The 13202-nt window shown below is 37.9% G+C and overlaps 2 protein-coding genes across 2 annotated transcripts in view; one reads left to right on the forward strand and one right to left on the reverse strand.

Moving 5' to 3' along the window:
• LOC101024933 (melanoma-associated antigen 4) overlaps positions 1–13202 on the reverse strand; it is a 463021-nt gene that overhangs the window by 398068 nt on the left and 51751 nt on the right. The gene's annotated exons all lie outside the window — the stretch shown is intronic.
• The window catches only part of LOC116272016 (gamma-aminobutyric acid receptor subunit alpha-3-like), a 122448-nt gene that overhangs the window by 84374 nt on the left and 24872 nt on the right, over positions 1–13202 (forward strand). Inside the window, exon 2 of the mRNA XM_031660815.1 lies at positions 8303–8468. Coding sequence (XP_031516675.1) covers positions 8329–8468 — 140 coding nt within the window. The 5' untranslated portion in view covers positions 8303–8328. The remainder of the gene's footprint in view (positions 1–8302; positions 8469–13202) is intronic.

Below are 13202 nucleotides of genomic sequence, written 5' to 3' on the forward strand. Positions count from 1 at the left end.
TGGAACAGCCTTGACTCCAGCCATCCCATTACTGATATAATTCAAAAGCGATTGTAAGTCGCGCCAGTTCTAAAGACAGGCACACGTATGGTTATCATTGGTGGCACTATTCACAATAGCAAAGTAAGACTTGAATCAACCCAAAATGTCCATCAGTGTAGGCAGATCGATTGGTAATGTAAAATGTGGGCAATACATATATACCATGGAATACTATGCAGCCAGCAAAAAGGACAGAGTTCATATCCTTTGTAGGACATGGATGCAGCTGGAAACCATTCTCAGCAAAACTATCAGCAAGAACAGAAACAAAATAACAGATACCTCACCATATAGGTGGGAACTGGAAAATTGAATGGAGATCACTGGTTGGACACAGGAAGGGGAACATCACACAACCGGGTCCTATTGTGGGGAGGAGGAGAGGAGGGGATAGCATTAGAGAGTGTTGCCACGTGCAACGTAAAATGATCGGAAGTTAATAGGTGCGGTACACCAACATGGCACATACATATGTAACAACAAACCTGAATTCAAGCAGTACCCACAAAATTCCTAGAACTTAAAGTATAATAATAAAAAAAAAAAAGTTGAGAGCATAGGAGAACTTGTTTTCCATAAAATGAAGGATTGAAAGGGCATGGGGGAAAGGTTTTAGAAAAGAAGGATAGTCTTGACATTATATCTCTGAGAAGAAAAGGATGCCCAGAGTTGTGTGATCATTAACTCATGAAAAAATTCACTCTTTTTTTATCCTACAAATATTTTATTGAGTAACAGTCATGTGCTAGACTCTACTCTATGGCCCAGAGTTAGAGTTAATTTCCTGAACTAATGAAGCTTATATCTAGTGGGAGAAATGGAAATAAATAAGTACATAATGTAATTTTGGGTAGTCATATATCCCATAAGAAAATGGAATTGGATAAGGAGGCAGAGAGATATATGGGAAAAGCATTTATAATGAGGAAAGAGCAAGTACGAAGTCCCTTAAGGCTGGGTGTTTTCAAGGAATATTAGGAAAACAAGTGTGAATTGGTATGAGTAGGGGAGACCGAAAGTAGAAAGAGGTGAGGTTTCAGAGGTAGCCAGTGGTCAAATAAAGTAGATTATTATAGGTCACGGCAAGTACTTAGGATTCTGAAAATATCCACTGGGAAAGTTTGAGAAGAGAGTGAATCTGACTTATATATTTTTTTTTCTAAAAAACCCTCATTCTGACTACTGTCCAGAGAATGGACTATGAGGGGGCAAGAGTTACAGCAGAGAGAGAGAAGTTAGCCATTCATTGCAGTCATGGGGGTGGTTTTGAACATCTAGGGGGCAATGAAAGTAGTGAGAAGTGATCAGAGTCTGGATCTGTTCCAAAATCAACAAGATAAGCTGATAGTTTGAATATAGGGCATGGAAGAGAGAAATCAAAGTATGGATGTGGATTGGATAGGGATGGCTTTGATATGTAAGAGAAGAGTCCTTGGTCCCATGTTCTTCTTTTTCTTCATTGATTCACTTTTTGGCTGTTTTGTTCACTGCTGTATTCCTAGAACTTAGAATGGTGCCTGGTACATAGATGATACTCCATAAATTTTGAATGAATTAATACTAAGGGTGGATTCAGTGGAGTGATAGATGAAATTACTTGATTAATATAGATAGTATAAGGGAATGATTGCTGAGGAAGTTGAGATAAAGATAATTATTGAAATGGGTTACCATAAAAGGCAGGCAGAAAAATTGAGAAAGGGTTGGAGGAATATCAGGTCAAGGGATAATTTTTTTTCAAAATGATCGATGATATTGCATTACTTTTATGCTGCAAGGAATGAGCCAGTACAGAATGACAAACTGACAAGTGTGGGAGAGATGAGACAATAACTAAATAATATATTTGACCAGGAGACAGGAAATGGGACCCAGGGCACATGTAGGGGTGCTCACATTAGATAGGAGCAGACACTGCTGGTAACAGGGAAAAGGTTAAAGTATATGGCTGACATTCTGGTAGGTTGGTATAGTTGATATTAGGAAGAAGAGAGTGTCGTCTTTTGATTGCTTGGTAAGATAAGAAGCAAAGCTATTTGAAGAGATTCTGGGAAAAGAGTTACTTCTTCTCCTAGAGAGAAAAGAAAGTAAAATATTAGTTATCTCTGAGAGTGGGAGAGTGAGTTGGTTTGGCAAGTGCAAAAGGATCGTGGGACATTGAAGTATGTTGAAGAAAAATTAAAGAGAGGCCAGTCAGGCATTATGCAGATTTTTCCGGATATATTAAGGTGCTTATTCATAGATGGAGAGTTGGATTTGACCAAGGTTTATGTTTTTCCAGCCAGGTACAATAGAGTATGAGAGAAACAAGTGTATTCAGGGTGTATACCAGAGAATGATTATACTGATTTTAATTATGGACTATGTATGTTATCCAAGCAGGGTAAGAAAGTAAATGAGAACATGAAGATGATGATGAGCAATTCAAAGATTGTAAGATCAATAGATTAGAAATCCATGGAGTGGGGTGGAGTGGGTGGATGTGGGTAGAAGAATTGACAGTATGAAGGCACTAGATGAAAAATGTTGGAAATATGTGGTCAGAGAGTGATTAGAGATCATGAATTTGTAATGACAAGTCTTAGGATATGGCCATGGAAGGGACAACTAGTTTAGGGTAGAACTGAGGCTCATTGGAGGAAAAGAGGTCAAATAATGGACCTGTAGTTTACAGTGACCAAAGTTTACTATATGTCAAGCTTAAGGCTAATGCTATATATGAATTAGATTATTTAATTCTTATAGCAAGAATGGATTAATTAATCCATTATTTGGATTAGAATTTTGAGTCAAATAACCTGCCCGATTTCAAATTTCTATGTGGTATATCCAGAATTGAAATTAAGATGTTTTTGTCTCCAAAACCTTTATGAATGACAGTACTTTGAGGCTAGGTGGAATTAGATGAGCTTAAATGAAACTCTGCTGACAAGTTGTGACAAACAAATGGCAGAGTTGGCTTTGTAGTCTCTGGGTAGCAACACGTGGAATGACTTTGTTCAGGTAAAGTTCTGGCAGACATCCTCATGTTATCCAAACAGGGACATCTGTAAGCATAATGTCAGTATCTGGTGGTTTCTAGGTACTGAAATAAAGAAGTTTTAGGAAATTCCAATAGAATTATTGGTTATATTGGTACCTTGTACATAGCGGGTGCTCAAATGTGATAAAATGAATTTGTCTTTGGACCAGACTTATCAGAAGACTTATACCATTAGCAGGTGTTTAACTAGGCATTTTACATATGTTATCTTATATAATATTTAAAACCTTTACAAGATGGATGTTATCCCCATTTTTTATGGAAGAAGTAGCTCATTAAAGCCTAACACAACTAGTATTTGGTAGTGGCCAGTAACCTCTCAGTCTTGCAGGTTCCAAAGCCCATCCTACACCTTATCCTTCTTAACCAATTTTCCTCATTTAGGAATTACAATACCGTTCATTTATTCACTATTACGTACTGATTATCTGTCAGATATTCTTCTATGCATTGGGCATACATCTTTGAATTAAAAAAAAAAAAACAAAATCCTCATCCCCATTGAACTTTTCTATGTGAGAAACAAGCAATTTTTCTTCCTTTTACACACAAAGGAAGAAAAATAGGACAGACAATTGCATAGGATCTATGAGGAATGTGTGGAAGGCTTGAAATTTTAGATAGGGTGGCCAGGGAAGCCCTCAATGAAAAGATGATATTTTAATAATGCTATGAAGGAAGTGAGGGAACAAATTATGTGAAAATTGGATGGAAGAACATCCCAGGTAGAGGCGATAGCAGGTGCAAAGGCCCTGGTGCAGGAGCATACCTGACATATTTCATGAGCAGCGAAGGAGGCCACAGTGGCTGAAGTGGAGTGTGTGAGACAGGAGGGTAGTAGGGGATGAGACTAGCCAGCTATTTGGAGATCAGATCATGTAGGACCTTGTAGATCATATATTTATTTATTTATTTATTAATTGACAGATAAAATTGCATGGATTTACCATGTACAACATGATGTTTCAAGGTATATACACACTGTGGAATGACAAAATCCAGCTAATTAGCATATGCATTCTCTCTTGTAGTTATAATTTTTATGGTGACACATACAAATGATCAATAGGTATATGATAAAATTATCAATATCACTAATCTTAAAGGGAATGTAAATCACCTCACACCTGTTAGATTGGGCATTATCAAAAAGACCAATCATGTTAGAGAGGATGTGGAGAAAAGGGACCTTCACACACTGTTGGTGGGAATGCAAATTAGCACAGCCATTATGGAAAACAATATGGAGTTCTCTCAAAAAAAAAAAAAATTAAAAATAGGGCCAGGCGCAGTGGCTCATGCCTGTAATCCCAGCACTTTGGGAGGTCAAGATGGGCAGATCATGAAGTCAGGAGATCGAGACCATCCTGGCTAACATGGTGAGACCCCGTCTCTACTAAAAATTCAAAAAATTAGCTGGGCGTGGTGGCGGGCACCTGTAGTCCCAGCTACTTGGAAGGCTGAGGCAGGAGAATGGCGTGAACCCGGGAGGTGGAGCTTGCAGTGAGCCGAGATCACACCACTGCACTCCAGCCTGGGCGACAGAGCGAGACTCTGTCTTAAAATAAGTAAATAAAAATAGAGTTATGTGATTCAGCAATCTCACTACTGGTTATATATCCAAAGGATATTAAATTAGTATGTTGAAGAGATATATGCACTTCCATGTTAATGCAGCATTATTCACAATAACCAAGATATGAAATCAACCTAAATGTCTGTTAATGCATTAATGGATAAAGAAAATGTGGTATGTATACACAATGGAGTATTATTCAGCCTTCAAAAAGAGTGAAATATTGTCATTTGTGACAACATGGATGAACCTAGAGTACATTATGTTAAGTGAAATAAGGCATACAGAGAAAGACAGATACCTCATGATGCCACTTATATGTGGAGTAATCTAAAAAAGTGATTTCATAGAAACAGAGAGTAGAATGGTTGTTACCAGGGGCTGGAAGGTGTGGGCTGGTGTGGGTAGATGTTGACTCAAGGATACAAAATTTCAGTTATATAGGAGGAATAAGTTCAAGAGATTTCTTGTACAGCATAGTGACTAGAGTTAATAATATAATGTATTCTCAAAAAATGCTGAGAGAGTGAGGCTTTTGAAATGGGAAGAAATGGGAGGATTTTGAGCAGAGGGAAGAAATTATCTGCCTTAAACACTTTAAAAGTTCCCTCTGCCCACTGTGTAGGGTACAGACTCTAGGGGAGCAAGGACAGAGGCAGCAAAACCAGTTAAGAAGCTTTTACAATGATCTTGACAAGAGATGACAAGCTAGAGTGGTAGCAAAAGAGGTAATGATCAGTGGCTTTATTTTGGATATATTTCCTTTTGAATGGAATGCCAATGAGACTTGTTAATAGATCAGATGTGTGGTATGAACATTAAGGAGGAGTCAAGAATGACATTAGAGTTTCAATCAGAGCAATTGGACGTGCGGAGTCACTATAACTTGAGATGGGAAATACTGCACAGGACCAGGTCTATATATGTGTGTGGGGGTGGATATCTGAACTTCAGATTTGAAAATGTTATGTTTAAGATGCCTCTCAGACATTTAGGTACAGAGCTTTGTGAGAGATATCTTGAACCTAACCTGGGTTTAAGTTTTACTTATGAGTTACAATATGAGTTTAAGATATGTGTTATCTCCTGGAACCCATATCTAGATACAAAAATAGATTTGAGGTAATATCTAGAATGAAGATATTAATTTGCAAGTCATCAACTTATAAATGATATTTTCATCTATTTGTTTGTTCCTTGTACCTTCCTTTAGCTCTTGAGTAGGGTGAATTTGTTGGTAATCATTCGCTAATTTGACCATGCAAGTACACGTTATAATGGCCTGAGCACGTGTCATGATTATGTGTTCATGTATCACGGATAATCTCATCTAACACCATGATTATCTGAATTTGCACAAGAGTTGTCTCCTCCTGTTTCACAGCCAATCTGCTCCTACCAAAGGCATCTGCATTTGTGCCATGGTTGGCTGTAAACTCACAGGACTTTTTTTTTTTATGTGCTGTACTTATATAAGCATACACTATGGTTGTCTACTTTTGCAACATAGCCTGGCTTCTTGATTAAAACCAGCATTAGGTTTTACTTTCTGCTCGTATGTCATGGTTGTCTGAATATTTGTATGATAGATTCACCGTGGATATGTGCATTATATTTGTGTGTTCGTACATTACAAATAGCTATTTATTCACTATTGTCATCATTACCCCAAGGATATCAATTCTTCACTATGTTCACTTGCAACTATATCTTACCTTTCTGCTACAGTGGAAATTTTTTGACCATGTCGGCCTACTCATGGACCATGACCTTTTCTGTTCCTGCACCATGGTAGTCTACTTCCATAGCACTGTAGTCTGCTCCTAAACTATGTCACTAAATTCCTGTAGTATGGTTTCTATGATACATATATTCTGTGTGCATTTATCATGGTTAAGAATTGATGTACCAAATGCTTCTTCACATGTATCATGTTTGTCTATGCATATACTGTATTTGCCTCCAGCTACATGGATATGTGATCATTTTTGAAGGCTCTTTGTTTCACTGTCACAGACATGTTATTTAGTTATGATTTCATGTAATGCTGTTGTCTTTTTTATGTATCATAGTATATATCTTAGTTTTCTCTTTCCAAATCATGGGAATTTAATTGCCATCTATTCTTAGTGTGATAGTTAGCTGCTTACCTACCATGATAATTTGAACATAACCCATAGTGATATAGTAGAATAGCATAGCTGAACACACACTGTGGATCTCTTTGTTTACACAGCATGGCCATCTTCTCCTACACCCAGGATTGTTATTCATGGACTCATGTTTTCTAAGCATGCATCATGGCTATGTCTTATGTTCCATGGATTATTTCTACAATTTGAACTTCATATCCTAGCCCAAGCCCAAGCCCTATCTTCTCCATTGTTGTAGTTTTTCGTATGCCTATACCAGATTCATGAAAACAGCTTAATATAGATCCAGTGGCTGCTTTTTTGAGGCATGTGGGATGAATTTAAAAGGACTTTTGTTCTTAATCTCTCACCAACCAGAATAGCTCCTTAATGTGCATCTGTTTTACATATTGGTCTCTTGTATAAACTTTCTTGAAAAAAAAAACCAGTTATATATCTCTCCATTTTCTCTGAAAATTAATCCACTGATATGACTGAAAAAGGGTATGTTGTTGGGTCAGAGTTAGGTCTCCTTCAAGTTCTCAGTATCTCATATTCAAAGAAGCCACACAAATTAGAGGTAGCAAGTAACCATCACTTTATTTGCTGCTTTCTTAACCCCGTGCCTTGGGTAGATCTCCACTGATCCAGAGTTCATAAAACAGCCTTCCTTATAGGGAATTCCAAATTACTAATTCTATCACCAGTATAATTTGCTGACCTCTTAGATATTTCAGTGTCAGGAAGTAGGCTTGGATCTCTCTTTATGTTGTGGCCCCCATCGAAAGGAACAAGTTTGCTTTCAAATATCTCTTTATGGGGAAATACTGCATTTTTATTCAAGAGCCATGATGTCTCATTATTCAGTATTTTCTCAACCTAATTTAGAGGAAACAGTCTATCCACTTCGGGCCATTTAATCTTTTGGAAAATTGTTTAACTCTATGAAGATGGGAATCAATCCCAAAAATGCTATAAATGACTCCAGGTCTTAATATACTAGGATACTAGGATTCTCTACAATATTACACAGTTAACCAAGGCAAAGGACTTTGTAACACTAAAGATCAAACAGAGGATTGGAGGGAAATAAAATGAAGATGTGAGAGAATATTTTTAAGATCTTGGATTGTAAGAGGTAACCCAAACTCAGGGAAGTTCTGTGATTCACCTGATCACATGGGGTGAAGCCAAGGAAAGAGATGTTGCAGTAACCTCAGACTCCTGATTACTGACTTAGGGCTCTTTGCACTACTCCATGCATCCTTTCTTGGATGGGCTCTGGTATATTTAGCAGAAAGTTACATTGGGAGTGATTTTGGTAGCATTGACAAGCTGGGAAAAGGGGACTATTGAATTAAGCACTGAGTAACTAGACACTAGAGAAGTTAAATGACTCTAATGGAGTTTAATAACATCTCTTTCTCTCTTTTTTTACCTCTTTCTCCTCTCACCCTTTGTTTTCTACTCCCTACCTCTTATCCCTTATCTAAACTGTGATTCTCACAGGTCTCTCCAAGTTTGTGCCAAAGAAGATGATAATCACACAAATGAGTCACTATTACATGACCAGCCTTGGGATTCTTTTCCTGATTAATATTCTCCCTGGAACCACTGGTCAAGGGGAATCAAGACGACAAGAACCTGGGGACTTTGTGAAGCAGGACATTGGCGGGTAAGAACCCCTAACTCTTAGGATGAAAGAAGACAATGATAAATGTTTGCCTCAGACCAAAACTTCTGGATTTTCCCCTGGTTGAACCCAAGTACTCTGGTCTCTGATACTTATACATTACATTATATTAAGAAAAAAGGTCATAGGCTCAGAATCTCAAAGTAGAAAGAGATCTCAAAGTTTTTTCTTCTTTTTTTAATTTTTTTATTTATTACATATTATACTTTTAAGTTCTAGGTACATGTGCATAACGTGCAGTAAGGTTTGTTATTATACATTGTGCCATGTTGCTGTGCTGCACTCCATCAACTCCGCTGCCAGCACCCATCAACTCGTCATTTACATCAGGTATAACTCCCAATGCAATCCCCTCTCCTCTCCCTCCCCCATGTGATAGGCCCCGTGTGATAAATTCCCTCCCGAGTCCAAGGGATCTCATTGTTCAGTTCCCACCTATGAGGAGAACATGTGTTTGTTTTTTGTTCTGGTGATAGTTTGCTGAGAATGATGCATCTTAGCTGCACCATGTCCCTAAGCAAAGAACACAAACTCATCCTTTTATACGTATAGCATTCACGGTGTATATGTACACATTTGTTAACTCCAGCCCTGTCACTGATGGATGGTTGATTCCAAGCTCCATATTGTGAATAGCCGCACAACATACGGTGCATGTGTTCTTATAGCAGCATGATTTGCAATCTCAAAAGGTACCTGTAAATGGATGGCTGGGTCATGTACATCTAGTTCTAGATCCTTGAGGAATCGCCATACTGTTTTCCATAATGTGGCTGAACTAGCTTGCCAATCCCACCAACAGTGTGTAAAAGTGTTCCTATTTCTCCACATCCTCTCCAGCACCTGTTGTTTCAATTTTTAATGATTGCCATTCTAACTGGTGTGGAGATGGGTATCTCATTGTGGTTTTGACTGTACTTCTCTGATGGCCAGTGATGAGCATTTTTCAGGTGTCTATTGGCTGTATGAATGTCTTTGAGAAATGTCTGTTCATATCCTTTGCCCACTTTTGATGGGGTTAAAACCCTAGAGGAAACCCAGAAAATTATTCAGGACATAGGCATGGGCAAAGACTTCAGTTCAAAACACCAAAAGCAGGGTACAAAGCCAAAATTGACAAATGGGATCTCATTAAACTAAACAGCTTCTGCACAGCAAAAGAAACTACCATCAGAGTGAACAGGCAACCTACAGAATGGGAGAAAATTTTTGCAATCTACTCATCTGACAAAGGGCTAATATCCAGAACCTACAAAGAACTCAAACAAATTTACAAGAAAAAAACAAAGTTTTTTCTTCTTAGACAATACCCTGGCCCAGGCTTGAATCACCTCTGTAATATCTTAAAAATAGTTCTTTTACTCTCAATTTTATCTCTCCTCTCTTAGATCTTCAACCTTTTCCTTTTTATTGGCTGTGGCTCATTAGCATTTAAACATGATAATGTTTAAGAATAACTCAACCTAAATTTAAAAATCTTTTCTCCAGATACTGCCTTAATTATTTACTCCCATTCATAGCCATATTTCTTGAAGGAGTGGTATCCTTCATTGCATCTATTTACCTCTCACACATTCATTCACTTGCTGCCATCTGGCTTCCAACCCAATGACTCTAAGGCAACTTCTGCAGCCAAGATGGCCAATGTTGGTTCCGTTGCTGAAATGAACACTTGTCTGTTCTTACATTCCAATATTGTTGACTTCTCCATCCTTAACTTCATTTTATTGTGAAATAAAAATACACATAGAAACATGCATAAAATATAAACATATAGTTTAATAATAATTCTCTTTGGCTTCAGAGACACTACAATTCTCTGGAATTTTGATTGGGTTCTCTAGAAACAGGGTATGAAACAAGGATTCTTGAGCAAATGATTTATTGAGAGGTCAGTTTCAACAGAAACCTGTAAGGAAGTAAGGGATGGAAGATAGGGAAAGAGAAGAAGTGAAACAAAGGTGCAGCCTCAATTTGACCTCATGAGGAGAAATGGGGCATAAATGGCACTAAAATATTTGTCCTACCTTGAGGCAAGGGACCCAGGCTTGTGTACTCTCACCTCAATTAGTCTTTACCTGTGGATCCCCTGGAGAAAGGCATAGTCTTCCAGACATTTTAGGTGAGGCGACTCCCTTCCACAGATAGTAATTTTCCAAAGTAGCTGCAGGATAATTTCACTGGCCCAGTAAAAGGGATCCGAGAATAGTATTATACCAATAGTAAATACTACATCTGATTTTCTTTATACTTTTACGACTATGCTTTCTGCAATATTTTCCACAATACTACACAGGAACATCAAAGACCTTTGTGATATAAAGATCTTTTTTAGTCTTCTTTTGTTCACCCCTCAGGTGTTTGTGTTTTTCCTTGTTTTGTTCTAGGCTCACTTCTTATCCTACAGATCCCCTGAGTGATTTTATCCATTTCTATGATGTAATTACCTTATATATGTAAATGCCAATGACTCCCATCTCAATCTTCATTCCAGACTTCTCTTGAATGTCAGACTTCTATATCCAACTGTCTACTGAACATGCCCACTTGGCTATTCCACACACTTCTTAAACTAAGCATGCTCATTGTATTTAATTATCTTCATCTCCCTCCCCCACCCTAAAGAACAAACATAACAAAACAAACAACAAACAGACAAAAATATTCCTCTTCCTTATTTTTCCTGTTTTAGTCAGTGGTACCACTATGTACCCAGTTGTTCAAGCCAGAAACTTGGAATCATTTTTGCCGGTTTTCTACCCTTTACTCTCCAGATCGACTCAATCACCAAGATTTGTCATTTCTACCTCCCATATCTCTTGGATTCATCTACTTTTTTCCAACTTTTCTGCTAGCACCCTAGTTTAGTCTGATGTTGTCTCCCACTTGGACCACTGCACGAACCTTGTCTTACTTCCTAAAATCTTGTTTCCATCCAAACTAACCTCCACCCTGTAACTATTTTTTCCTATAATGCATGTTTGGCCATACCTACCCTATTTAGAGCCCTTTCATGGTTTTCTGTTGTCCCTATAATAAGGTACAAACTCCTTAACATGATTTTATAAAACCCATTAGGACCCAGCTTCTACCCACCTTGCTAGCCTTATTTCTTAGTCTTTCTGCCACCAAACTCTGTTATTCAGCAATGTTGAACTCCTTTTAGACTTTAAAATCCCTTCTCATCCAAGGAATAGCATTACTAGAAATGACTTCTTAGTCCTGCAATATTTCAATATTACAGAAGGTATTTTATTCCTTGGTAGTGACTTTTTTCTTTTTGATTTTACATTTGGCTATTGTCCTATATTCTTGGAAGCATGCATCTTGAAGTAGGAAGTATTCCTAATTATTTTTGCAGGGTTGATTATCTTAATGTACTCTGAGTCTTTTCATCTTATATCAGCATTTTTACAGTAATCTCTGTGGCTGAGGCTGCAGAACTGGGCTTGTATGTCCTTAGAATCTTGGTATATAAGACTCTTTTTGTTCTTTCTTCCAAAATGGAAAATAAAACCAGTTCTGTTTTGTTAACTCCTCATGTATTTCACTTCACTGGGCCATGATAGATTCTAAATAAGATGAAGGTTCTAAATAAATGAACCTTACCACTTCAAGTGTTAAAGCCTTTTACATTTTAACTCTGATAATACAGTGTTCTAAAAATATATTGCATATTTTCTTATAATCCTAAACAAGGATTTTTTAAACAGAATAGTCCCATTTCTTTGTGACTTTTGGTCATCATAAAGAAAATTCATGGTTGCATGCCATGGCACATGCCTATAGTCACAGCTACTTGGGCGGCTGATACAGAAGGATCTCTTGAGCCCAGGAGTTCAAGGCCAGCCATGGCCACACAGTGAGACTTTATCTCTAAAACAAACAAACAGAAACAAACAAAAAACTCTCAAGCACATGTTCATTATATTCATTTGAATCTTTTATTCTTTCTTTTTTTTTTTTTTTTGGAGATGGAGTCTCACTCTGTTACCCAGGCTGGAGTGCAATGGCATGATCTCGGCTCACTGCAACTTCTGCGTCCTGAGTGCAAGCAGCTGGGATTACAGGCATGTGCCACCACGCCCGGCTGATTTTTATATTTTTAGTAGAGATAAGGTTTCACCATGTTGGTCAGTCTGATCTCGAACTCCTGACCTTGTGATCTGCCCACCTCGGCCTTCCAAAGTCCTGGGATTACAGGCGTGAGCCACTGCGCCTGGCCAGTGTTAGTTCTTACGTCCCGTCTCCTGTTTACAATGGTTTGTTGGCATCCTGTTGTTGCTTAGAAAACCAGATAGCCTAGGTTTTCAGTAATTATGTCAAGGAGGAGGCCAAGAAATCCTACCTGAAAAAGCAGAGTGAAGTACTTGATTTTAATAAACAGGCAATACAATCATTGCATGTTTTCTTTCTTTCTTTCTCTTTCTTTCTTTCTCTTTCTTTCTTTCTTTCTCTTTCTTTCTTTCTTTCTTTCTTTCTTTCTTTCTCTTCTTCTTTCTTTTTGCTTTCTTTCTTTCTTCTTCTTTCTTTCTTTCTTTCTTTCTTTCTTTCTTTCTTTCTTTTCTTCCTTCCTTCCTTCCTTCTTCACATTCCTTCCTTCCTTCCTTCCTTCCTTCCTTCCTTCCTTCCTTCCTTCCTTCCTTCCTTCCTTCCTTCTCTCTCTCTCTCTCTTTCTTTCTTTTCTTTCTTTGTTTCTTTCTCAGGGTCTCACTC

The sequence above is a fragment of the Papio anubis genome, chromosome X, assembly GCF_008728515.1.
Source record: "Papio anubis isolate 15944 chromosome X, Panubis1.0, whole genome shotgun sequence".
NCBI classification, from domain to species: Eukaryota; Metazoa; Chordata; class Mammalia; order Primates; family Cercopithecidae; genus Papio; species Papio anubis.